Source organism: Python bivittatus, unplaced genomic scaffold (genome assembly GCF_059951505.1).
Source record: "Python bivittatus isolate LINGU-HERP-01145 unplaced genomic scaffold, Pbiv_v1 ctg000670_np1212, whole genome shotgun sequence".
Classification (NCBI taxonomy): domain Eukaryota; kingdom Metazoa; phylum Chordata; class Lepidosauria; order Squamata; family Pythonidae; genus Python; species Python bivittatus.
Window position 1 is genome coordinate 1,104,895 of NW_028277094.1, and position 25,506 is coordinate 1,130,400.

Here is a 25,506-nt window from a genome sequence, read left to right on the forward strand (position 1 = left end):
GGGGAGAGCACCAAACCCTGTGGCACCCCACAAAACAGGGGCTGAGGGCAGGATCTCTCCTCCCCAACCACCACTGACTGGAATCAGCCCTGGAGGAAGGAGGTGAGCCAGCACGACACAGTGCTGCCCACTCCCAATCCCCTGAGCTGATCCAGAATGATACCATGGTCAATGGTATTGAAAGCCGCGGAAAGGCCAAGTAGGGCAGAATAGATGCACAACCCCCATCCTGCCCTCACCAGAGATCATCCAAAAGTGCGACCAATATTGGACAGAAGTCCATGCAGCTTAAAGTTGCCAAGGTTGAGAAACGCTGTTCTATTCAATTCCAGAGACAGGTCTTAGAGGCCTTTTTTATAAAGGAAGGTTTTTGAAAGGAAAGTTTAGACAGATTGTAGTATGATAGTACATCGCCTTGGCCTTCAAGGCCTTTGCAAGGTGATAACGGGTCCAAGGTCACCAACTGCATACACAAGTGAAAGTAGAACCATACTTCTAATCCAGACCTAGTTCAAGATAAGCCAACAATGTTGATTAGCAGCTGAGGTTTAAAGAGCAAGGCAGAAAGTATTTGTCAGATCCACCCAAGAGGTCAAGATTTCCAGGGAGATACAGCAAACAAGTTGGGCTGTCAACGAAGTTCAAGTTTATTATGGTCATTGACCAACATTTTTTACAAATCTGAAATTATAAAATACCGAAGGGAAATTAAGAAGCAAAGAAAAAAGTAAAATAGGTCCACGAATGTATAAAAAGGGTCTAAATGTAATCCTTGAGATACTAAAAAGAGGGCTGTCAGCAAAATTTTTCCCAGTATCTGAATGCTCTAAGATAGAAGCGGAGATATTGGAGGTGTCCAGTCTTTCCCTGAGCACAGCCAGCACTCATCAGTTCTGGTGATCAGAGCTCGGTAACTTTGGAGCCATGATGTCTATTAGATGTCTAAGGTGTCTTCCCAAACAACTGAGCAACTCTACCTTTCTCCCTTTTTGTCTTTCCACCCTATAATGACAGTGTTCACACAGGATGGATGGTCAAAACCTTGAAGTGGGGTCTGAATGTCAAGAGTGTCCCAAATCAGGAGCAATGGAGCTTTTTCCAGCCTCACCATTAGGTCTAGATCCTGGACTCTCAGGTTCTGGTTTACCTGCTGCCTATCTTGTCCTAAAGACTAAGCGAGGGTCAACATGTGCCACGGCTGCCTTGTGTCCTGAGCAGGAGACACCCCAACAGGACAGCATATGCTGTTTTCTGTTTTACAGTTTATCCATTACAGCACATTTTGAAAATTGCAAACATTTATTAACTGCACCCAGCAGCTGTTTCTCCTCCTAATTTAACTTGTATCTCATCTTTCTAATACACATAATCCTCCTTTTAATGGGTCTCAATCTGTTAATTGGCTTCTCTTTGTACTTTTCACAGGTGATCTGAGGCCAGTTTCTATGCCAACAGAGTACAGCTGGATAGGAGACTCAAAGGAACCAAATATGTACAAGAGAGGTAGCCGCGGTGAGTGTATTTATTCCCCAATACAGTCAAATACAAGAAGTTAAAAGGACTCTATTTTCTTCAAACTATCTCATCAGTTCCTGTGAATCAAACATTCCAAATTCATCATGTCATTTTGCTGGAGCATTTATTAGCTGCATAAGGACAATGCCATATCGTGACAAACCATCTCTTAGCTCCAAAGATGGCACAGCCATCAAATCAATACTCTCATTTTTATCCAAGTCACCCAATATGGTAACTTGAGATGAAAGACTATTTTTCAGCAAGAGGAATAAATGAATGGCCCTATACTTCAACTATTTCTGATTTGCATCTAATTAGTCTTAATGTCATGCCAGCAAATTTCTGCAAATGAAAATCACATTTATTTTTCTTCACCATTTTTCATAATGTGTATATTTTGTGATTCTCCTTCCTTAATATGTACATTTTGGTACGTGATTTTCTAAAATATATGGAAAGATGGATCCATGTTTTGGGATGGAGAATTGCACTGCCACGTTTAGACATGCACAGAATCTGATGAATTCATGGATTCTAATCCATAGACTAGACTGAAAAATGGGAATTTGATGAATACACTTAAAATGAGGGCCCTAACATATTTCTCTGACATCCCTATCTCATAAACTTTGACTAAGAAATGAACCCAGTTAACAAATGAAAAATGTCCAAAGTTCTGTCCTCTCCTGGATGTTGTCATTTCTGTATATACCAGATCTAATCCAGTGTCCTTAAAGTTCTTCAGATGTTGTACCCAACATCTTTAAATTCATGGTAACCTTTATTTCAGGTGAAATTCAGTAGGGGTTCATTGATGATATTATGAAGTTTTGGAAACTCTCAATAGTCAGCAATCAATGAATTACTGTGCTGCTGTTATTTCCCCAGGAAAAGTTCTGAAGTCAGGTATATTTTGTAATCATTGTATGGATCTTTGTATCTGCAAATTTGGAGTTTTTAAAATGGATTGGGGTGCCCCAAACATACAGTTCTGGATGTGGCACTCACTTGAGCAAACTCTAGTGCCTTGCCCATCATCTGACACCCGTTACTCTATGGTTTCTTCATTCTCTTCCCCAATTAGCATGCTTTTCTTTTAATCAGCATAGGGACAAAGATTGATCCTCTCTTTAGCTCTCATTTTTCTCCTTCTCTGCTCTGACAAAAGATTCTGAGAACTCGCTCCTGAGATACCTGAGTGATGACAAGATCTTAGTGATCCAAGAGGAGCCATTGACTCAGAAAGATAACAAGCGGGATACAGGCCGGCGGTCAAGGAAGAAGGGCAAGAACAGCGGAAGTCCTAATTATCCTGTTAGCTCCTCGGTGCTGACCTCATCTACTAATGTACGGCTTGAACCTGGACAACAGGATGTCCTAAATTTCTCCTTAGCTGAAAGCAACACCGTCCCCCTCTATCACGTAAGCTGTTTGATGCTTTAATTAAAACTAAGAAAAACGTTCAGTCTTTTTCATACTGAAATTGACGCTTGGTGACTACATGGGATTTTCTTGGCAATTTTATGGAAGTGGTTTGTATTGTCATCTTCTGGGATTTTCTTTTTTTTCCAACTATGCTCTTGGGATATTTTGGTGGTCTCCCATCCAAGTTCTAGCCAGGTCCTATTCTACTTTGTTTTTGGTCTGTGTGTGTGTGTGTGTGTGTGTGTGTGTTTCAAATTGACCAAGTTTACCTGGGTACTGCCAACTGTTGTGACAAAACTGAGATTAGGAAGGGAGAAAACATTCTCATTATCATTATCACTGTTACCACTACTACTATTGTTTTACATATAGCTGAGTTCTTAAAACAAATTGTGTTCATTTACAAACTGCCTTCCAAATTCTATGCATCTCTTCTCTTTCTTTTAATACTAAATGTGTATCCTACAAGCTTCAGGCCAATTTATGATTTGCTAGGCAGAATGCAAATGAAGCCACCGTTGCTTGTGTGTGTTTTATTTGAATTTCATGTATGTGTATTCCTGATTTATAGATTTATACTCTTTGCATCCCCTTTTCAACCTCAAAGGCCTTTTCTGAGAGACTCCATCTCCAGAAAGTTTTAAACATGTCTCTAATGTTATGTGGGAATGGCCTTGGGAGACTGGCAAGATTCTGTTAATGTAACCTTACAATAAAGGTAGTGTTAGTACTCCTCGTTGTGCTTCTTCTCTGGGCTACCTTAAAGGACTAACATCAGTCTTGCAAGTCTGAAAGTACCCCTCCCCATCTTCACTTTTATTCCCCGAAAAACTAGGGAAGGTCCCTTCTGAGACGCTTTCTCCACCCCCATCCCCCTTCTGGGCTCAGATTTCGTTTATCAGACCATGGTCTAGGCTGCAGCTCTTCCTCCAGTTCCCTAAGGCCATCCCCACAGACCATTACAGTATCTATGTGGCCAGTTTTAAAGTAACAAGCTAAGCCATCATGCAAAAGATAGCTCAGCCCACAGAAACAGAGGGGACATGGGAAGTGTTTCAGAAGGGACCCTCCCTAGTTTTCTGGAGAATAAAAGGAAAAGAGGGGAGAAATACTTTCAGACATGCAAGATTCTGTTAATGCAGTGTTGTCCAAACTTGGCCACTTTAAGATGAGTGGACTTCAACTCCCAGAATTCCCCAGCCAGCATTCCCCACAGCATGGTTAACACAGTTAACCATTAACTGTGTTAATGGAACCTAACAATAAAGGTAGCATTAGCACTTATGGTTGGCACTTCTTGTATGGACTACCTTGAAGAGCTGACATGGGGAGACTTCCACAAGCTTTCCTCTTTCCTAGTAAAGGGATACATTTACATCAACCTAGAGGTTTATGCATCTCAGGATTGAACTGTGGAGTCCTTGGGGTTCTCTGAGCTTGGTTGCTTTCTTGCAAACGTTTTGTTACCCGGCTAAGGTAACGATACGTTTGCAAGAAAACAACCAAGCCCAGAAAACCCCAAGGACTCCACAGTTACATAGTACTGATCTTCCAGTAAAATTCAGCAGGAAGTTCATAAGATACTTAGCAATAAGACATTCTTAGTGGCAATGACTCAGATGCATAGTTAGTTTAGCTTTCATTTAATGATCATATCATTCACCATGTAACTTGAGCTGGTAGTATAAGTACTTGTACTAAAGGCTTTAAGCAAACCTGTCACTGTGAGTTAGTTGCTTTATATAGATGGCAGTTACTAAGGGAAATGTCTGCTTAAAAAGTCCTTCTATTCCAGCAGAGTTTCTGTTCTTCCTTGGTTTGTTCACAGTGGGCCATGTTTGGAAATTACTGTTTTCATTACAGCTGCTGCGAGAAATATACTCCAGGTAGCCAAAACTGGACAAATAACATAATGGATAAATGTGCCAAGGAAATAAAATTTATAGCTGTTCGTTGTTAAGAGTAGCCACTGAGTGTATTTGGAAAATCAGAGCTTCTCCCTTACATAGGAAGAAAGTCTAAAATAGCAATTTAGCTAGGCACACAGCATATAATGTCTAAAATCCATTTCTACTTGAATCCTGTTGAGCTGTTGTAGTTTGAAACTTGGCACACCCTCCAACCAACAGCAGCTACAAAGTTTGATCTGTGTGAATGCAGATCTGGAGAGCTTTTCCTTTTTATAGTGTGTAAAAAGGAACAAGCAGATATATTTTCCCAGGTTAATGAGTGAAAATCTTCCACCTATTAATCTTCCACCACTTTTCATTTCTGTCTACTCTGATTTGAGCTGCTTGTGTTTCTTTAATCTGCTTCCTGATCCAGCTGATGAAAAAGTGAGGTTGATTGATTGATTGATTGATTGATTGATTGATACACACACATACACCATAATCTGAGCTGTGCCCTTGAGAGTGTCTTTCATCCAACTGATTTGAGCATTCAAAAAAGGGCGACAGAGATGATCAGAGGATTGGAAATAAAACTGTACGAGGGAAAAATTAGAAAGCAGGGATGTTTAGCCTTCAGAAGAGAAGGGTGAGAGGGGATTCAATATCATTTCATGCGCCTGAAGCGGCGTCACCGCAATAGAAGCTAACACATAGCATACTAAGGCAAAACCAAGTCAACTAATCCTTTTTTGTTCTGAAAAAGTGTACCCATTTATTGACATTTTGGAGGAAGCATTCATGCAGATATATATATATATATATATATATATATATATATATATATATATCTTTTTTAAAAACCCAACCATTATGGTGTGCTACAGGGTTATTTCAAGTACTGCAGGCTTATGGCACAAACATTCAGCAGGAAGATTCAATCAATGAAATGTAACATTCCCGCATGAAATCCAATATAGTGACCATTAACGTGATCCCTAACCAAACCAACTGTCTTATGGCTTAAAATGATATGTCAGCCACGTCTCCAGCTTGTTCAGCAAACAGTGTCTTAAACAAGCCATAGCTTAGCCCATTATGAGTATCAGTGTGTTGAGATTCATTAAAAAAGATACATGGAACACTTTTTCCCTCTAAGACTGGGTTCATACCCTAAACTGTGATATTCAGTATGTATGCTATGTGAACCAATCATTGTGGCTTGTAAACCATGATTTATGGCTGAGCCCATGAACCAGCTACCAATGTGTAATTTAACAAGCCACAATAAATTAACTCACAGCTTAGCTTGTTATGTGGACTCTGGGACCGTAGCTCTGGAACAATTGTAGCATTTCCAGAACCTTCACATTTTCCTTGTAGAACTGGTTAAAAGCACAATAGCATTTGGTTGAAATATTATGACTGGATAGTTGAGTTAAAAAGTGTTTCCTCTTGACAACCTGAAATTCTGTTAAGTCCATCTCCTTAGCTTTTACAGAAGAAGATTGAAGTGCACTTCTAATTTATGTGAGCTTCATGAGGTTAAATACACCTTTTGATTCCAGATCTGAGCAGAATGTGTTTGATCTGTAAATTACAAAAAGCTTCAGCTTATGTGGGCAGGTAATTGCACTAACGTAAAAGCAATCCCAGCTTTTTGAAGTCTGTCCTGGGAGATTAGAAGATCAAGGCAGATTCCCATCTCACTGCATCCTTGTTTCTATCATCTGCATTTCAGGCATTAATTTTCAAAGGGGAAATAGTTCAGACACACTTGCTTGCTGATTAACCAAAATACCAGAAACAGAATAACTGAAGGCAGTTTGACAAAGGGATTTCATCAGGTACACAAAAGTAAGGTATTGGCCTTAATTGACCAGGGCTGGCTATGGACCCACACATCTGAGAGAGGGTGTTGCAAAACACTGCAAAAGAACTGCCATATCGTGCCTGCAGAAATCAGCCTGACCACTACATGGCAGTCAAGACCCAGAAAAATAATTCTTTGCTGACATCTATTGCTCATACAGATGTTTACAGCCTGGATATTGTAACCCTAGCTGAGTCGCTACATCTCGCCAGTTGCTAATTCAGGAGTTCCATGGCCCGTGGGATGCCTATGAGTCCCTATTTTACAGCCAGATTCTTCTGCTTCCAAGTCGAACGGCCAATGCCGCTCTTGATTAGCAAGAAGTAGTTGGTAATACACTTCCTCTATTTCCTTTGTCTCACCCGTAGCCTGAATGGAAACAAAAAATGTAGGCTTTTGTTTATTTATTTTGTGGACTTCTGGAAATTTGGGGAATTATAACAGGCAAAATGGGGCTGTAAACCTTGCAATTTGTTAAGGCATCCATTTAATCCCTGCAACTCCCTCTCCAAATGGCCCCTGTCACCCTCCACTACTGGACTGCCATGCTCAATGTGTACTCTAGGTAAAGCTAGTTAGGCCTCCCTGATATAAGGTTACCACGTATGAGCTGTAAAACTCCAGATAATCACCAGATGGCAACAAAGTAGTCTGTATCTCTTTTCTGACATTTAATGGCTGCTCTGAAACTTCCAACCCACATATGGTAGCCCAATCTGGAAAGGTTTTTATGGACCAGAGGCAAACAGCTTGCATAGGTTTTTAAAACAGCACGTTCTAACTGGGATGACTTATGCATTAAATTAAATGCAACAGTTATTTGGTTCTGTATTTAATCAGTTTTCATAAGATTTCAGCTCATCTCTAATCATTCTGTTGGTGCTGGCAGAACTGGTCAGTTGACTTACTGATGGCTTGCAAAATGTGTTGCTTTAATTAAAGTAAGCACCTCCAAATATCAGCTCTAATCTCCCTTCAGATTGATTGGAGTTGGTTCTTAATGGAATTGTAGAGCAGCTTTAGACAATCTGCATATAATCAAGGAAGACGAGTAGTCCAAATATTATTTCTTGTTCTTTACAATCATGTAATTATCATTGTTAAAACTTGGAAGATAGTTGTGTACCATCCTTGATGTCCCTCCACAGCAAATTTAAAGAACATTTTGTGCTTTATTAATTTTGTTTGATTAACCAGCATTTTATATGAGGTTTCTCTTCCAGTTATAATTTTTGGGCAATTGCTGTAGAGCTGTCATTCTAGTTAGAGAAGCAGATGAAGTCTTCTCCTTGCCCTGAAACTGCAGAAGTAGGCTGAGATGATATCTTCATCCAAAACCCCAATGTGTAGCATCTACCCACAGTTGAATCTTCCAAGTTTTGTTTTTTGTTTTTAAATCATATATGTGTATGTAGGAAGTCAAGGAGTAATCGGAATAACAGGCAAGTTTGGCCTTGGAGTACAAAATGAAGCAGGGCAAAGGCTAATAGAGTTCTGTCAAGAGAACAAGCTAGTCATAGCAAACACTCTTTTCCAACAACACAAGAGACGACTCTACACATGGACATCACCAGATGGTCAATACCGAAACCAGATTGATTACATACTTTGCAGCCAAAGATGGAGAAGCTCTATACAGACAGCAAAAACAAGACGAGGAGCTGACTGTGGCTCAGATCATGAGCTTCTTACTGCAAAATTTAGGCTTAAATTGAAGAATGTAGGGAAAACCACTAGACCACTCAGGTATGACTTAGATCACATTCCTTGTGAGTACACAGTGAAGGTGATGAATAGATTTAGAGGATTAGATTTGGTAGACAGAGTGCCTGAAGAACTATGGACGGAGGTCCTTAACATTGTACAGGAGGCAGCAACTAAAACCATCCCAAAGAAAAAGAAATGCAAGAAAGCAAAATGGCTGTCTGATGAGGCTTTACAAATAGCTGTGGAAAGAAGGAATGCGAAAAGCAAGGGTGAAAGGGAAAGATATAAGCAACTGAATGCAGATTTCCAGAGAATAGCAAGGAGAGATAAGAAGGCCTTCTTAAATGAACAATGCAAAGAAATTGAGGAAAACAATAGAATGGGGAAGACTAGAGATCTCTACAAGAAAATTGGAGATATGAAAGGAACGTTTAGTGCAAAGATGGGCATGATAAAGGACAAAAAAGGCAGGGACCTAACAGAAGCAGAAGAGATTAAGAAGAGGTGGCAAGAATACACAGAAGAACTATACAAGAAAGATCTTAATGCCCCTGATGTCCACGCTGGTGTGATCACTGACCTTGAGCCAGACATCCTAGAGAGTGAAGTCAAGTGGGCCTTAGGAAGCATTGCTAACAACAAAGCTAGTGGAGATGACAGTATTCCAGCTGAGTTATTTAAAATACTAAAAGATGATGGTGTTAAAGTGCTGCACTCAATATGCCAGCAAGTTTGGAAAACGCAACAGTGGCCACGGGATTGGAAAAGGTCAGTTTATGTTCCAATTCCAAAGAAGGGCAACGCCAAAGAATGCTCAAACTATCGCACAATTGCACTCATTTCACATGCTAGCAAGGTTATGCTCAAAATCCTACAAGCTAGGCTTCAGCAATACATGAACCGAGAACTACCGGATGTACAAGCTGGGTTTCGAAGAGGCAGAGGAACTAGAGACCAAATTGCCAACATTTGCTGGACCATGGAGAAAGCACGAGAGTTCGAGAAAAATATCTACTTCTGCTTCATTGACTATGCAAAAGCCTTTGATTGTGTGGATCACAACAAACTGTGGCAAATTCTTAAAGAGATGGGAGTACCAGACCACCTTACCTGTCTCCTGAGAAATCTGTATGCGGGCCAAGAAGCAACAGTTAGAACCGGTCATGGAACAACCGATTGGTTCAAAATAGGGAAAGGTGTACGACAAGGCTGTATACTGTCACCCTGCTTATTTAACCTATATGCAGAGTACATCATGAGAAATGCCAGGCTGGAAGAATCACAAGCCGGAATTAAGATTGCAGGGAGAATCATCAACAACCTCAGATATGCAGATGATACCACCCTAGTGGCAGAAAGTGAAGAAGAACTAAAGAGCCTCTTGATGAGGGTGAAAGAGGAGAGTGCAAAAGCTGGCTTGAAACTCAACATTAAAAAAACTAAGATCATGGCATCTGGACCCATCAATTCCTGGCAAATAGAAGGGGTAGAAATGGAAGCAGTAACAGACTTCATTTATTTGGGCTCCAAGATCACTGCAGATGGAGACTGCAGCCATGAAATTAAAAGACGCTTGCTCCTTGGGAGGAAAGCTATGGCAAGCCTAGATAGCATATTAAAAAGCAGAGACGTCACCTTGCCGACAAAGATCCGCATAGTCAAAGCTATGGTTTTTCCAGTAGTAATGTATGGCTGTGAGAGCTGGACCATAAAAAAGGCCGAGCGCCAAAGAATTGATGCCTTTGAACTGTGGTGCTGGAGAAGACTCTTGAGAGTCCCCTGGACTGCTAGGAGGTCAAACCAGTCAATCTTAAAGGAAATCAACCCTGATTGCTCATTGGAAGGATCGATAATGAAGCTCAAGCTCAGATACTTTGGTCACCTAATGCGAAGAGAGATCTCTTTGGAGAAGACCCTGATGCTGGGAAAGATTGAAGGCAAAAGGAGAAGAGGACGGCAGAGGATGAGATGGTTAGATAGCATCACTGAAGCAATGAGCATGAAACTGAGCAAACTCAGGGAGGCAGTGAAGGACAGGAAGGCCTGGCGCGATGTGGTTCATGGGGTCATGAAGAGTCGGACATGACTTAACGACTAAACAACAACAACAATGTGTATGAGAAGTACTAAACTATCAGTCATACAGTAATTTCAGCGTACAGATTCCTAGATGGATACATTAAAAAAATTGACATTTTGCTGCCAAATTTCAACACCGCAGTGTTGGATACTTGGAAGATACAAATGCTATGCTGAGGACAATAGTATCTGTGGGAGGTGGGGTTCCAAATCAGCAAGAGAATGAATGGAGTGTTGTGACACAAGTCCCACTCCTTTTGTACATGTGTCGACATCGCATGAATGTTCAAGATGCTACATCTTCCATCCAGATAATTTTGAAACCCCACCCCCAGCAGACACTGTTGCCCCAACACAATATTTGCAGACACAGCTGGCTAGGGGGATGCGTGTAGTTCATGTGTCATAGATTACCCACCTGTTGTAGATGCTCATATTCCTAAAGCTATTCCTTACCTGAATGAAGCCTATCATGTTTTATCTGTGATGCAATATGATCAGCAAGGGAGTTTTATCAGAGGTTACTCAATAGCCCAGGCATCCTATGGTTCTACCGTTCTCCTACAATGCATTCTGAGTTTCAGGATAAGCAATTTATTGAGCTGCAGATGTCGAAGTGGCATCTGTTTTCATCACTTGCTCCTTTCATGCAGTACAAAAACCATGTCTTTCTCCATCTCTCTTGTTGTGGCTTTGAAAAGTACAGACCTTCCATCCTAAGCACTTTTTTTCGTCCATCAAGTACCAGCTTCAGTGCCAGAAGGCTTAACTTATCTCTCTAGTTCAGTAAGCTGACACTAAACCCATCATAAAATACAAGAAGGATGAGCACTTTTTTTTTTCCTGGTGCACATGCACTCAGCTAAAAATAAAAGCTGTCTTTCAGACTCCTTTCTCCATTCCTCCCCCATTTGTTTGGTTGTGGATACTGAGGAGGGATAGAGATGACTAGAACAATGTTTCTCTAAGAAATATGCACGTACTGTTTTTGATTTCAAGGCTGAAAAATGAAAAGGCAACAAGAGGAAGCCAGAATGGAGACAGGGACAAAGAAGCAAGGAAGCTCAACTCAAAAGAAATACCGGGGGGGGGGGGCGGGGGGCGGGGGGAGATGATAGATAGGTAGATAGATAGATAGGTAGGTAGATAGATAGATATATGATAGATAGATAGATATAAGATAGATAGATAGAAATATGATAGATAAATAGATAGATAGATAGATAGATAGATAGATAGATAGATAGATAGATAGATAGATAGATAGATAGAAATATGATATAGATAGATAGATAGATAGATAGATAGATAGATAGATAGATAGATAGATAGATAGATAGATATAAGATAGATAGATAGATAGATAGATAGATAGATAGATAGATAGATAGATAGATAGATAGATAGATAGATAGAAATATGATAGATAGATAGATAGATAGATAGATAGATAGATAGATAGATAGATAGATAGATAGATAGATAGATAGATAGATAGATAGATAGAAATATGATAGATAGATATAAGATAGATAGATAGAAATATGATAGATAGATAGATAGATAGATAGATAGATAGATAGATAGATAGATAGATAGATAGATAGATAGATAGATAGATAGATAGATAGATAGAAATATGATAGATAGATAAAAGATAGATAGATAGATAGAAATATGATAGATAGATAGATAGATAGATAGATAGATAGATAGATAGATAGATAGATAGATAGATAGATAGATAGATAGATAGATAGATAGATAGATAGATAGAAATATGATAGATAGATATAAGATAGATAGAAATATGATAGATAGATAGATAGATAGATAGATAGATAGATAGATAGATAGAAATATGATAGATAGATATAAGATAGATAGATAGAAATATGATAGATAGATAGATAGATAGATAGATAGATAGATAGATAGATAGATAGATAGATAGAAATATGATAGATAGATATAAGATAGATAGAAATATGATAGATAGATAGATAGATAGATAGATAGATAGATAGATAGATAGATAGATAGATAGATAGATAGATAGATAGATAGATAGATAGATAGATAGATAGATAGATAGATAGATAGAAATATGATAGATAGATAGATAGATAGATAGATAGATAGATAGATAGATAGATAGATAGATAGATAGATAGATAGATAGATAGATAGATAGATAGATAGATAGATAGATAGATAGATAGATAGATAGATAGATAGATAGATAGATGGATGGATAGATAGATAGATAGATAGATAGATAGATAGATAGATAGATAGATAGATAGATAGATAGATAGATAGACAGACACATACATTTAGAGCAGCAAAAATATTTTGCTGCCTTAGATGAATCCACACTGGCTGTGGTTTAGGAATGAAATCTGGCACATTTCTCAGGTTCTAAAATCTCTACAAAACTGTTGCTCACACACTGTAAAGCAACTGCTCCCAGACTGGCCATGAAAAACCTATAAGGAAGAAGTATTAATTTCCAGGAAACAAGAAGCATGTAGAAATCTTTTGGGGGGTTCCACCATGCTGCAGGAATATGCAAATTAATTTTTTAGTTCTATTTGTTATAGAAATCTATTTGTTTAGGGTGTTCGTAACACTGATTTCAGTGGCTGCCTGCTGGTGGCTCCCATTTTATTTGCTCTGAGTGTACTCTGGGCCATTAAAAAGTGACCTGCCTCAAAAAACGAGAAGCAGGACCACCATTAACAAATATTTGGCAGCAAATCCCAACATTTTATTCCATTAGTTTAAAAAAATCAAGTGTAAAGGCTTTCTAAACTTCCACCATTGGGGCCCTAGTAAGCTGTTTTTTTAAAAAAAAATCCATACATTTATCAATGAGATACTAACACCTGGATCAGCAAAATGCATGGGGACAGTCACATGCTTCCTGGACACACACTATTGGCTAACTATCAGAGCAGAGAAAAATAAGCTAATAACCAAGAGTTAGGAAAAGAATGGCTCATTTTGGAAGACAATGAGAGTGGCTGGAATCTTGAGTAGAAGAACATCTCACAGAGCACAAAGCGTTGTTGCCAACATCATTTATTATCTATAAAACTGCACAACAGCAAGTAGCCCTTTTTCTCCTCCGAAAATAGTGATATTTCCCAGAGGAGAAGCTTAATGAAATTCATTACTCCTATTAAGCACATGATGTAAAACCAAGAAGAAAAAAAAAGCCTTCATTTCTAGCAAGAATGGCAAAACTTCTAAATTGCCTGCTGACCTTTTGGTGAAAAGGGTAGTGGTTCTTGACATTAATTTTCTAGTTTGTCCAGTGTTGTACAACAGCTTCCAACCTGGGCATCTGGCCAATCCTGCATTAGTTAAATATCCCATTTGATGAAGTAAAGTTTACATCCTTAAAGCAATTTATGAAATCACTCCAAATGTTTTAATTTTAGGTTTCAATTGCATGCTCCTTCCTAAACATTTATTTAAATAAAATGGCTCTGTGTAATTATAAATTGTGTGTGCATGTGTGTGTGTGCCTTTCTGTTGCTACTTGCATATAATATCTTCCCCTCTTCTCCCATGCTGTGAGGAATAAATGAAGCAAGGGATGTATTCTTATGGAATCACTTGTAGAAGATTCTGTAGCTTCATTTCATAGGCAGACAAGAGAACCAAAGGAATGATAGATGAAGATGGAGAGACCTGGACCTCACCCAAGCCTCTTAAAAGGGCTAGAAAAATGGTCACTGTGGAGGGGAAGAGTTGTCCAGTTGGGCTGGGGTATTTAACCCTTATTCTGTCAGCTGCCTATTGCTTACATTCTGTTCCCAAATCTAGGATTCCTAGAATGAACCCCTTCCTAGCAGTACATTCATTGAGGGTGGAGAAATAGGGTTTGGGAAAGTGAGTGAAGCAGTAGGAAAGTAAATAGTGAAGCTCTCTTAAAACAGCAGAAGTTGTAATTTATTGATTCAAAGTAGGATATATATTATGAATACTGGATCTTCTCCCTTTCCTGTTCTAGCCTTCCTCTCCTATTTTGAACATTGCTTAAGTAGTATCCTAGAGATCCAGTTTGGTGTAGTGGTTAAGGCACCAGTCTAGAAACTAAGTTGTAGTCCCGCCTTAGGCACAAAACCAGCTGGGTGACCCTGGGCCAGTCCCTCTCTTTGCCCTAGGAAGGAGGAGGCTAGGGCAAACCACTTCTGAAAAACCTTGCCAAGAAAACTGCAGGGACTAGTCCTGGCAGTCACCAGGAATCAAAAAATGACTCGAAGCCACAGTAAAAAAAAAAAATGAAGAAAACTGCATGGATGTATCATCAAGTCTCCAGAAGCTTGACTCAGAAGAGACATTCTTCTGACATCTAATAGTTCTACCCTCTAGCAGGAAAATGAAAGGACTCTTAATAACCTAAAAAGCTGGGATTTTTTTTTTTTTAAATCATGTTGCTACTGAGTACAGAAACGGGGGGGAAATGGGAGAAAAAAACTAAAACTTATTCATCCGCTTGACTTGAGCTGAACTGATGTCTCAAGGGCCCATATTAAGAGTCTATTCTAATTTTCCTGCAGAAAACACTAATTAGCCGTCCTGGAGACAGACTTCTTCCTTTCAGTGATGGAACTGATAGGCATTTGTCATTCCAGTCCATGCATGAATCAATCTTGCTCAGGACAGGCGTCTTCAAGAGTTGGCAGAGTGTAAATCACTTCCTCTGGTTAAATTAATTGTGACCAAGCTGCCAATTAAGGCCAGCTGCACTGAGATGATTCCTCTGCTTCCCATATCATTCTTCAACTTGGAAGAAAAAAGCAATGGCTTCCAAGGAGCTTATTTCCAGGGATTCATGCCCAGGATCAGATCTTCAGTATTCAAGGGAGCTGAACGTATAAAGAGAATCATTATTGCTTTAATGTATTTTAAATCCGTCTGCTGTTTGTCTTGGATAGCTCACTGGTTGAAAAAAAAAAAAACAGAAGTCCTCTGGATCACTTCTGTGTGTATGAGTGGGTTTAAGGCATTTCTATACAAATCTACTCAGAGGTTAGTCCCAGTGAATGCGGAAGGAACTTTCTCCCATTAAATGGAGTGCAGCTTAGGGTCACAAAGCATTCTAATAGTTAAAGTCTCTGTTGGATTCTTGGGGTTCTGAATTAAGTTGCTTTCCTGCAGACGTTTCATTACCAAGCTAAGTGACATCATCAGTGCAAGGAGGAGTGGAGTTTGCTCATTATTAATATATAGTAGCTTACCCTTTCAGTCTTGGCTGGGGTATGGTGTCTTTCTTGATGGTTCCTTGGTTAGGGTTATTTCTTCCTTGTTTCCTGCTTATCTGGGTGTTAATCAATAGGGAGGTCAAGGAAAGAAACGAATAGACAAGAACACATGCTCCTTAGCGACCAACACCCAGATAAGCAGAAAATAGTACCAGATAAACCAGCTCAGAGAACACCAGGAACCCAACAGTTCAACCCTGAGGTTCATATGTTCTATGCTATTGGAATAAGGCCCTCTTTTCAACTTCTTTCTTTCTTTCTTTCTTTTTTTAAAAAGTGTTCTAACATAGCCAAGTAAACTGCATATTTTCAACCGTTTTCCATCAACTGGATGGAAAAGGAAATAGTTATTTATTTCTCCCAAAAGAGAAGGTGATGTTCTAGAAAGTGGAAATAGGGCTCTTGCACTTACATTAGTTACAAGGTGGCCAACGGCGGCATATGAATATCCTGTGTTTCATGCTACAATCTCCCTGGTGCTTTGCAGCCTCCTAAATTCTAATGGAAGAGCTCAGCAGGAAAGTACTTCTGTGGGTAATATGGGGGAAGGAACTACAGCAGTCCCAGGAAAGTGAGCTCAGCCACCACCCAGTGACATTTAACAACATTTAAATGCACTCTAAGAACGAGGCAGAGAAACAGAAGCTGCTCTGTGAGAAAACTTTGAAATATGTTTGTGTTCTATCCCATCCTTTCTCTGAAAGCTCAAGATGGCAGGTCAACCCTACTTATATCCTCCCAAGAACAACTCTATGAGATAGATTTGAACATTGAGAAAGAGCAACTGGCCCAGGGTTACCCAGTGAACTCCACAGTTGAATGGGGACTTGAATTGGGTTGAGCTGCAGTCCATATCCATCTCTTCAACCACTATGCCAGACTGATCTAGCCTTTGGGAAATTAAAAGAGAGATTTAGGCATAGTGCTTGTTAGAAGCCAATTTATCTGTGTCCAGTCGTTCTACAGGTAGATGCTTGCTTAAAATAAATAAGATTTTTGCCTCTGGCCAAAACCGACCTACAGCAACAATAGACAGTTCTCCATATATCTTTTTTTGGATCCATCACTCATTTGCCATCTAGCTTCTGTAGCACTCGTACTCACACACACATTTTCTCTCTTTTTTTTTTTTCAGCCTAATATTATTGGTCAGATTGAAAGGTTTCATTTAATTCTCACAAAGTGAATAAACCAGTCTAATTCTGGCAAAGTGGATTTTGTTCATTAAGAGAGGGAGTATTAAAATTTAAAACAAATGTATAGGTCCAGATAATATGACTGGCTTGCAACATGAAAAGTGCATGACTATTTAGGGTTCAATTAAGGAGTCGAGGTTTTAAGTGCATTGCGTAATATTTATTAAATATCTTATTTGTTAAACTGTTTTGTCTAATGCCAAGTTCAGATTATATTTGTAATTTGCTTTTGGTCCTTTTGGTTGTAAATAAAATGGATTGGTTTTTATTGTAGGGTTCATATCAGTTCTATTTAGAAATGATAAAAAGAAGAATTTGTTCAAAATCTCTAGGTTTGTCAGAGAGAGCTGGAACAGGATTGCAATGTTGCCAAATTGGTGGTGTGAGGATAGGGAGAGGGTTGATTTGGGGGACTGAATTAGGTCAAAAGGCTAGATTTTCCAACTTGTATTATCTTAACGCAGAAAATGGGTTCATTCAGTAGCCAGGTTTAGTCTGTTGTGAAATGTAGCCAAAGAATTTGTATTTGTAATCCTCATAAGACAATATGTACCTGGATACAAAAGAAAGCTGTATATTTGAGGACAAAAAGGCAATTTGCATTTTTAAAAAGTATATATTAAAAATAGTGGCACTACAAAAATGAAAACAAATTGGCATTAGAGAAAGCCTTCACCAGGTCCAGCCCCGGTGGAGACATTTGACATTGGGGAGGACAGTAACGCTGTCCTTTCCAGTGGTTCTCTTAGTAGCCTGCCTCTAGTTTAATTTTCATAAAATTATTATCATCATTGCTATATCACCATTTTTGCTACCGTTCTAATACCTTTCTATTAACCTACAGAGGGGATCTATCATTTAAACTATAATTTATTGAAGGCATGAGTCATGCTACCACAGTACATTCCATGCGTCCGTGGAGGTATTTCATACCTCTGTCTCATACCATATGATACAATACTGATGCCCGGGCAGAGTAGTTGAGGATTAGATTTGATTGACTTCTTGAACTTCATTTATAGTCCAAGGTCAAATAACAGTAATAATGAAAATTCCAAATCAAGAATAGATAATAATGGAAAAGATATGGAAAAAAAGATCACATTCAATAAGATGTATGACACAGTACTAACACATCAAGATCCATATATGTGGCAAGTAACAGAACATGGTTAACTTCAAGTTTTTTTAAAAAATACCTTAGTTTTTTACAGGGTATGGGTAACTTGGCTACCGTGTCAGCCAAGAGAAACCAAATTTTCTCTTCGTCAGGCCAGCCATAACAATTTAACGGTTGCTGCTGTTCTTGTCTTCTTGTTCTTAGCATTTGTCCCGTATGGTTGCAGGCCTTCTTGTTGCACTGTGCTTCCCTAAGCTGTAACATGCATGATGCAATGAGGGGTGTTATTTATCAACAGCTTGTCGCAGAGCTTGACACTGTTTTGGGTTGAGGGAGAGCACCGGACCTGAAGTTCTCCATTGAACTTCCATGGCCAAGGGGGAACTAGAACTCAGGTCTCCCCACTCCCAATCCAGCACCTTCACCACTGGCCCACACTCACTATGGAGCTGAGAGTGAAGAACCAGCCCAAAGTCCCCAGGGGAACTTCCATAGCTGAGTGGGGACTAAAACATGGGTCTCCTCCATCCTAGTCCATCACCTTCACTACTATTCCACACATGGTTCTCAACAGTTTAACAGTAAAGGGGCGATCAAATCTGCACCTGCATCTATATGGAAAGGATAATACAGTAAAACTGTATTGACTAACAAAATAACCCCATTTGACAGGGGCAGATCAAATTGTATTAGGATGCATAAAATTAGGCTGGTAGCTACGTAGAATTCTGACTTGCTAGTTATCTTTGTTGCAGAGGGAAAGATCTTGGAATGGGCATTAGCCTAAATATCAAGTGTGATATTAGCTGATGCTTTTGCAAATCGGGGGAAGCCAAGATTCACTTACATGGTGAAAAGTAGACCCCAGGAAAAGTAAAATCCAGACTTATTACCACCAATTCTCTTCTGCAAATTGGTCAAGGATCAGTTTAAGGAAATGCTGCTTTGTAAACAAGATATACTTGCACATTGATCATGCTGGGGCAGCCACATTAAGTGCTGGCTGGAAACACTGCAGCTGAACCAGAACTACAGAGCTTTTATGTCATCTGGCATTATCTTGAAGATGTGGTGAGCAATGTAACACTGAATCATCTCATGCTGGTACTTCAAGGAATGTACATCAGTAGGTGACCTCAAGGGTTCTTCCTGTCTCCAGCTGCCACCTGTTTTGCAGAGACTTCCCCTGTATTCTGTGCAATGAGGATAGGAACCTGCAGCTCTCCAAAAGCTGCTAAATTACATCTGTCAGCATCTCTCACTGTTAGCCATGCTGGTGAGGCTGAAAGTTGTAGTTTAGTAAAATCTGGAGGGCCACCAGCTCTACCATACAGCAGTGCAGTATTACAAAAAGATCTCTGCTGTATGCTTCTTGCATCCTTTACATTTTGCTATAATTCCAAGCTATGGTGACCCAATACGATGAGGCACTATACTGACCTCCCACTGATCTTTACAATAACTACTGAACTGATTATTGTAGAGTCTGATACAGTCCTCTTTTACAGGATTGTATCAAAGGAACCTCCACAGGAAGATGTTTGGGTGCAGATGCAAACAATTAAAAATCTTCATAGCAAATGTGTCAGCTACTAAGGAAAGATTACCTACTCCCTTTGATCCCTAGGCTGTTCTCCAGTCATGCAGATGATAAATTTCCCTGGAGAAAGAGAGAAATCCTTTGAAAGTCAGTGACCTTGGTGGGTTTTGTGACCATTATCATGCAAATGATTAAAATCAGCTACCACTGGCTAGGGTTTGGAAACTTTATTGTATGATAAGTAATAGTAATGATATGACCCATGAAGCTTGCATAATAACATGGTATTGATGGAAGACATATTCTCAGCACATTTTTGCTTGTGAAAGGAGATTGGATGTATGCCTCAGTCCTCGGAGATGTACTAGAGACACAAGAAGAGAAATAATTAAGAAAAATGGAGACTTTAAATGCTACAGCAGAATAGCTCCCTAGAGAAATCTTTCAGATCTACTAAGGTAAAGCAGCAAAGTAGGAAGAGGAATGAGGAGGGTTGGCACCCAATTCAGATAGATATAATAAATTCCTACATGGAGTATCCATAGTATTGAACGAGCATCTTTTGGGGATGATTTCAGACTAACACCTGAGCCTTCCTGGAGCATTCAAAGAGACTTTCATGGGCCACAAATGTGCTTTCATGGGCTCAAGGCATGGTATGCCTACCAGAATTGTTCTGCATGTGCTGATGATGAAATTTATGGACATAAACTTGAGATCTGAAGTGGCACTTTCCAAAAATATCATTGGGGAAAACACTTCGCCTTGCCCAGGATACTCTAATATTGACCTAGACGTAGCCATTCCTGGTAAAAGAGTGGAAAGAACCATTTCATTGTAACAGCTTCCTCAAGTCTGTTTCTTCCGGAAGTTCTCTTAATTCATGTGTTAATAAGTTTACTGATACAAGAATGTCTGCCACATCTGTGAACATCTTTGTGCATGGCCACTGTTGAGAATGTTATCATTATTGTTATTATCTGTGCCTTCCATGCTTCATTGCCTCACTGACCTCACTTTTTCATACTGTCTCTCTGCCCCATAGATGTAGACTAGGAAAGGTCCTACCATAATAAATGTTTTTAAGCTAATTTGTTTTTTGGGGGGGTTTTGGCCATGGACCAACATGATTCTGAGATTAAAAACAAATGTGTTAATTTATAAATCAGTGAAAATATCACAGTCTTCTATTGTACCTTACCACTGAGCTGAAATCGTGTCTGTTTCAAAAGGAAACTCCAGTTTGCACTTGTAACAAGTAAGAATGTACCCATTACATTTGCTCTTCTCATTTTATGAGAAAATCGAAATCAAGCTTTAATTTCCTGCAACAGGTATTAAATTAGAACAACAAAACTAGGGAGACAGCACTGTTGCCTTAGATGTCAGGATTTCCACTTCCACCTCACCAAATAAGATTGAAAGTTTCTCTTCTTCTAAAGTACTAAAAATACTTCCTTAATGCATTTCTTTCCAGGAAGTCAATTTTGGGGCAATGGCTTTTAAAGCAAAGGTTAACTTGGAGAGTTTCAAGCTGTCAAGGGTCTCTTAGGCAACCAGTGGATGGAAGTAAAATTGGACAAGCAATCATTCACTATGTTATAGAGTCAGAGAACAAGATGAGAAAAAGCCATTGATTTATTTGGTAGGATAACAAAAATGGGGGACCGTTGATAGATTAAACTGATGGTCTTGAGGTCTGAAAGATGAATACAAAAAGGGTATTTTATGGGCATTTTGTAAAGGGATGGCAAGATGGTGATGGTATAGAGTTGGGTGCAAAGGGAGAGGGATTTTTTTATGGAGGACAAGGGCTATCAGACATCCTGGGAATCTGTTGTTTCCAGGTTCAGTTGCAGCTGTTAATGTAGAAAGGTGCTAGTTCGCTAAATTCTTGCTTGTGATAGCCATGGAAGAGAACGCTGCATTAGGTAGGCCTGTGACCCATGGTTCAGTTTATGTTCTTATTGATAATGCTGTCCATTTATCTTAGGTGAGAAGAGCTTTTAGGCTAAGATGTCATTGAAATCAATCTAGTGGGCAGCTTCACCATGCACCTCCCTGATTTCTGGAATTTAGAAATAGCAAGGGTGTTGCGTGTTATTGTTCCTGAGTGGTCTCTTTTTGTTTTATGGAGGAACTCCAGGAGATGAAGTAGTAGAAGCAATGCCTATAGCACCAGCTGAGGATGGTGAGGAGCAAATATGATCAGGCCCACTGAAGAGCTCAAGTTTGGTCCTGTACTGTGGGAATAAAAGGAGCAGTATTTTTTAGCTCTTGCATCATCAAAATGTCATCTAAAGACCTAGTTTAAGATGGCTTGCTCCCTGCTGGGGAGACACAGATAGATGACCTACCTGCAGGCTGATGGGATGTTTGCTAAATATTTTGCTGATAAAATCACTCATGTTTGCTCAGGTTCCACATGGGCATGTATAATGGAATGTGGGAAAGACCTTGGGAGATGGGGTGAAGAGACGCTGCCAAAGGAACGGTCAGATAAGAGACAGCAGAGCCCACAGCTGGATAGTGGGTAGGGCAAGAGGCTCAGAAGAGACCCTTCCTAGTTTCTTGGGCAATAAAGGAAACAAGGGGTGGGGGAGAATTGTACTTTCAGACTTGTAAGATTCTGTCAGCGTAACATTACAGTGCAGTAGAATTAGCTCATCTGGCTGTGATTCCTATCTGGTTTACCCTGCAAGCCTGACATCAACCTTGCAAGTCCTTTCTGAGCCTCTTGCCCTGCCCACTATCCAGCTGTGGGCTATGCTGTCTCTTATCTGACTGTTCCCTAGGCAGCATCTCTTTGCCCAGTCTCCCAAGGTCTTTCCCACATTCCATCACAGCAGGTCCTGATGAAGTTACTAGAGCAACATCTGGCAATGTTACCTCAGATTTGTTTGAGTTCATGAACTTCAAGAAAATAGATATGCTTCTCTGCAGCATGAGCTTTGCCAGCTATGGAATGGATTCTGGACCTACTTGGCTCCTTCAGGTAGGCAAGAGTGTATGTATGGTTGGATTTGGGGAGTGGTGAATGCTTCTTTGGTGTACCAGCTGCTTTGAAAGGGTGGTATGCCCACCCCTGAAGAAGCCATCTCTCAATCCCACCATACGAGACAACTGCCATGCAGTCTCCAATCTTCCCTTTTCGGAAATGGGAGGTATCAATTGCAGATTATCTTAGGTGTCATGGATTATCTGGACTCCTTTCAGGTTCAGGCCTACATATAGGATGGGAACTGCATTGGTCACTGTAGTGATTAACCTGCATTGGGAGTAGGCTGAGAGGATCATAGTCTTCCTCATCCTATTTGATGTTTCAATAGAACTCCTTACCATTGACCATGTGATCTTTCTGGACTGCCTGCAAGGGCTGCAGATGGGTGGCACTGATTTTGATTTAGCATACTTGAACTGCCTATGACTGAAATACATAGATAGAAAGAGAACATACATCAGTAATCGCACTATTTGCTTTCAAGATAAGCAACGTGCAAAGCACCGAAAAGAAGTAAGATACAGTAAGGCAAAGAAATGGAAGGGACAAGATAAGAAAAAGAGAAAGGAAATATAACTAAATCAAGTTTACGTGAACCCCTTTCATTCCCCAAACCCTCCTTGTAAACAATCCTTGCTTGTTTCCATCACATCCATACACCAGCTTATACAATGCTTTTCATTCATTAAAGTCCTCACCTCTTTTTGAGGATCTCATCAACGTCATCCAACCATGGCTTGCTTGATCTTTCCCTTCCTCTCAACGCATTCACTCATTCCTTATATATCTGTTTTGAAATTCAATCCTCATTCATTCTCTCTGGCTTCTCAATTTATCTCGGCTCTCAGCTAACAACACATCATTGTCCGCATCTAAACATACATATCCATTCATATCCCCAACTCACACACCTAAACTTTATCACGCATCTTTGCCTTATTCCCTGCACATTGTTCAACTATTTGTTAAGCATTCCTTTTATTCCCATGCAATTCTCCCATCATATATCACTCTTATTGCATTCTATAACCAATTTTTCTCTCTATATTCATGCCAAAAATGCCATAATTCAAGTTTATTCCCTTTATCATACACTTCCTCTAAATCTGCCTACCTCCTGCCTGGTATGAAACTGCACTGTATTTCCTAAATGTTGTACATTGACACCTCTTGTACCCTTTCAGTAATACTGTAATTCTATCAAACACCATCCCAAGCACCCTGAACAAACTCATGCCCCCTTAGTTCTTGCATTCACTCTTGCTATTTTCCCTTTGTATAGGGGAACAATAATAGCATTCTTCCAGTGGTCTCTCACACATATTAAACAAGTCACACATCCATTCCATAAGCAAACCACACCCATATTTTCACATTTCACCAACTGCATCTTCAGTATGCTTTACAATATGTCAATGTTTTCACAGCATTCATGACTTCCTTTTCATCAGTTTTTTTCCTTCAGCATCAACATGTATCACATTCATCACTGCAATATGATCCTCTAAAATGTTCCTGACTGCATTCCTTCACTTGGTTTCATCCCTGATCATTTTTATCACATCCTTATTTGTATGCCTCAACTCCAAAATCACACCGTTATTCAGATCAATCACATCCTTCCCCTTTAACTTATGACTTGGAATATAAGGGCAATCAATGATAAAGAGCATGAATTAACACATGAAAGAAAAGCAAGAAACATAGATATGTTGTACATCTGTGAAGCTAAGAGACACAGATGTACAACATATCTATGTTTGTTTCTTTTTCTTCATGTGTTAATTCATGCTCTTTACCATTGACTCCCCTTATATTCCAAGTCATAAGTTTCCATACACTGCAGATATCACTGGATGGGCCTGTAGATATTGACATCCGCAAAATAGAGAAGGCGTAGAGTTGATCACCAGCATTTACCATATCCATGACATGTGCACCAGTTGAGCAGTTTGCCACAAGCATGACCAAAGCCCAGTTTTGCCATGCAAGCCAGGGTCTTTAATTCAGAGACCATAGTGTTCGTATCCCAGCATCTTGGAGGGACACACATGCTACTGTCACATACTCAGAATGGAGTATCTAAAAACTCTGTGTAATTCCTAGAATCAACTGCACCATGGAGAGAGAATGAATGCATAAAGCTGGGATCAGAGAGAAAGGAAGATGAAGGCATCCTTAACCTGTAGTTTGCCTGTTGGGTGTTTAGAACCTCAAACTATCGTTCTGGTTGTAAATTATGGCTTTCACAACCTATTATTTGGCTGTGCTGAAATCTCCCTTGCAATTGCTCAAGTGTTTTCATTCCCCGAGAAAGAGGCTTCTGTTTTTCCATCTTATTCTCCAAAGGCTTAAGAATTCTTTTCTAATTTATTTGATACCTTTCTGAATTTAACTGATTATTGGAGGTGGCTTGAGGGCGCTTCTGTTGGGGCTGTTACTGTGTTTTTATATTACTATGAAGTCTTTCTGAAGCTACATTTACTTATCTGAGAAAAAAAATCCCATGGGAAGAATGTCGTCATTGTGTTTTTCCCTGGAAACATTGGAAGCCAGGGAGATGGGAGATGGCTGGAGAGGTGATTATACCGTGGAAAACAGGCTGTTCGCTTGTACCCCTTAGCTAGCTTGTTATTAAAAGAAATGCATGAACCCCAGCAAGGTAGATTCACTAAAATTAACTTCCCCCTTGAAAAGAACACTCAAAAGCAAGTTTCTTTCATCGAACTGATAGAGGGGAAAAGAGCAGGAGAATTTTCTTAACCTGACACAAGGCAAAATACCGGGATCAAGTATAGCTTTTTAAGAGCCTATTCTTAGTAGTTAGTAAGCAGGCCTAGAGAACAGCGCAGCCAGCTACCTGGGCACCAGGTCAAGAGCTG

The 25,506-nt window shown here is 39.7% G+C and overlaps 1 protein-coding gene across 1 annotated transcript in view; it reads left to right on the forward strand.

Moving 5' to 3' along the window:
- LOC103059489 (connector enhancer of kinase suppressor of ras 2-like) overlaps window positions 1-25,506 on the forward strand; it is a 259,146-nt gene that overhangs the window by 178,857 nt on the left and 54,783 nt on the right. The window contains exons 12-13 of the mRNA XM_088151675.1: window positions 1,426-1,512; window positions 2,687-2,940. Coding sequence (XP_088007801.1) covers window positions 1,426-1,512; window positions 2,687-2,940 — 341 coding nt within the window. The remainder of the gene's footprint in view (window positions 1-1,425; window positions 1,513-2,686; window positions 2,941-25,506) is intronic.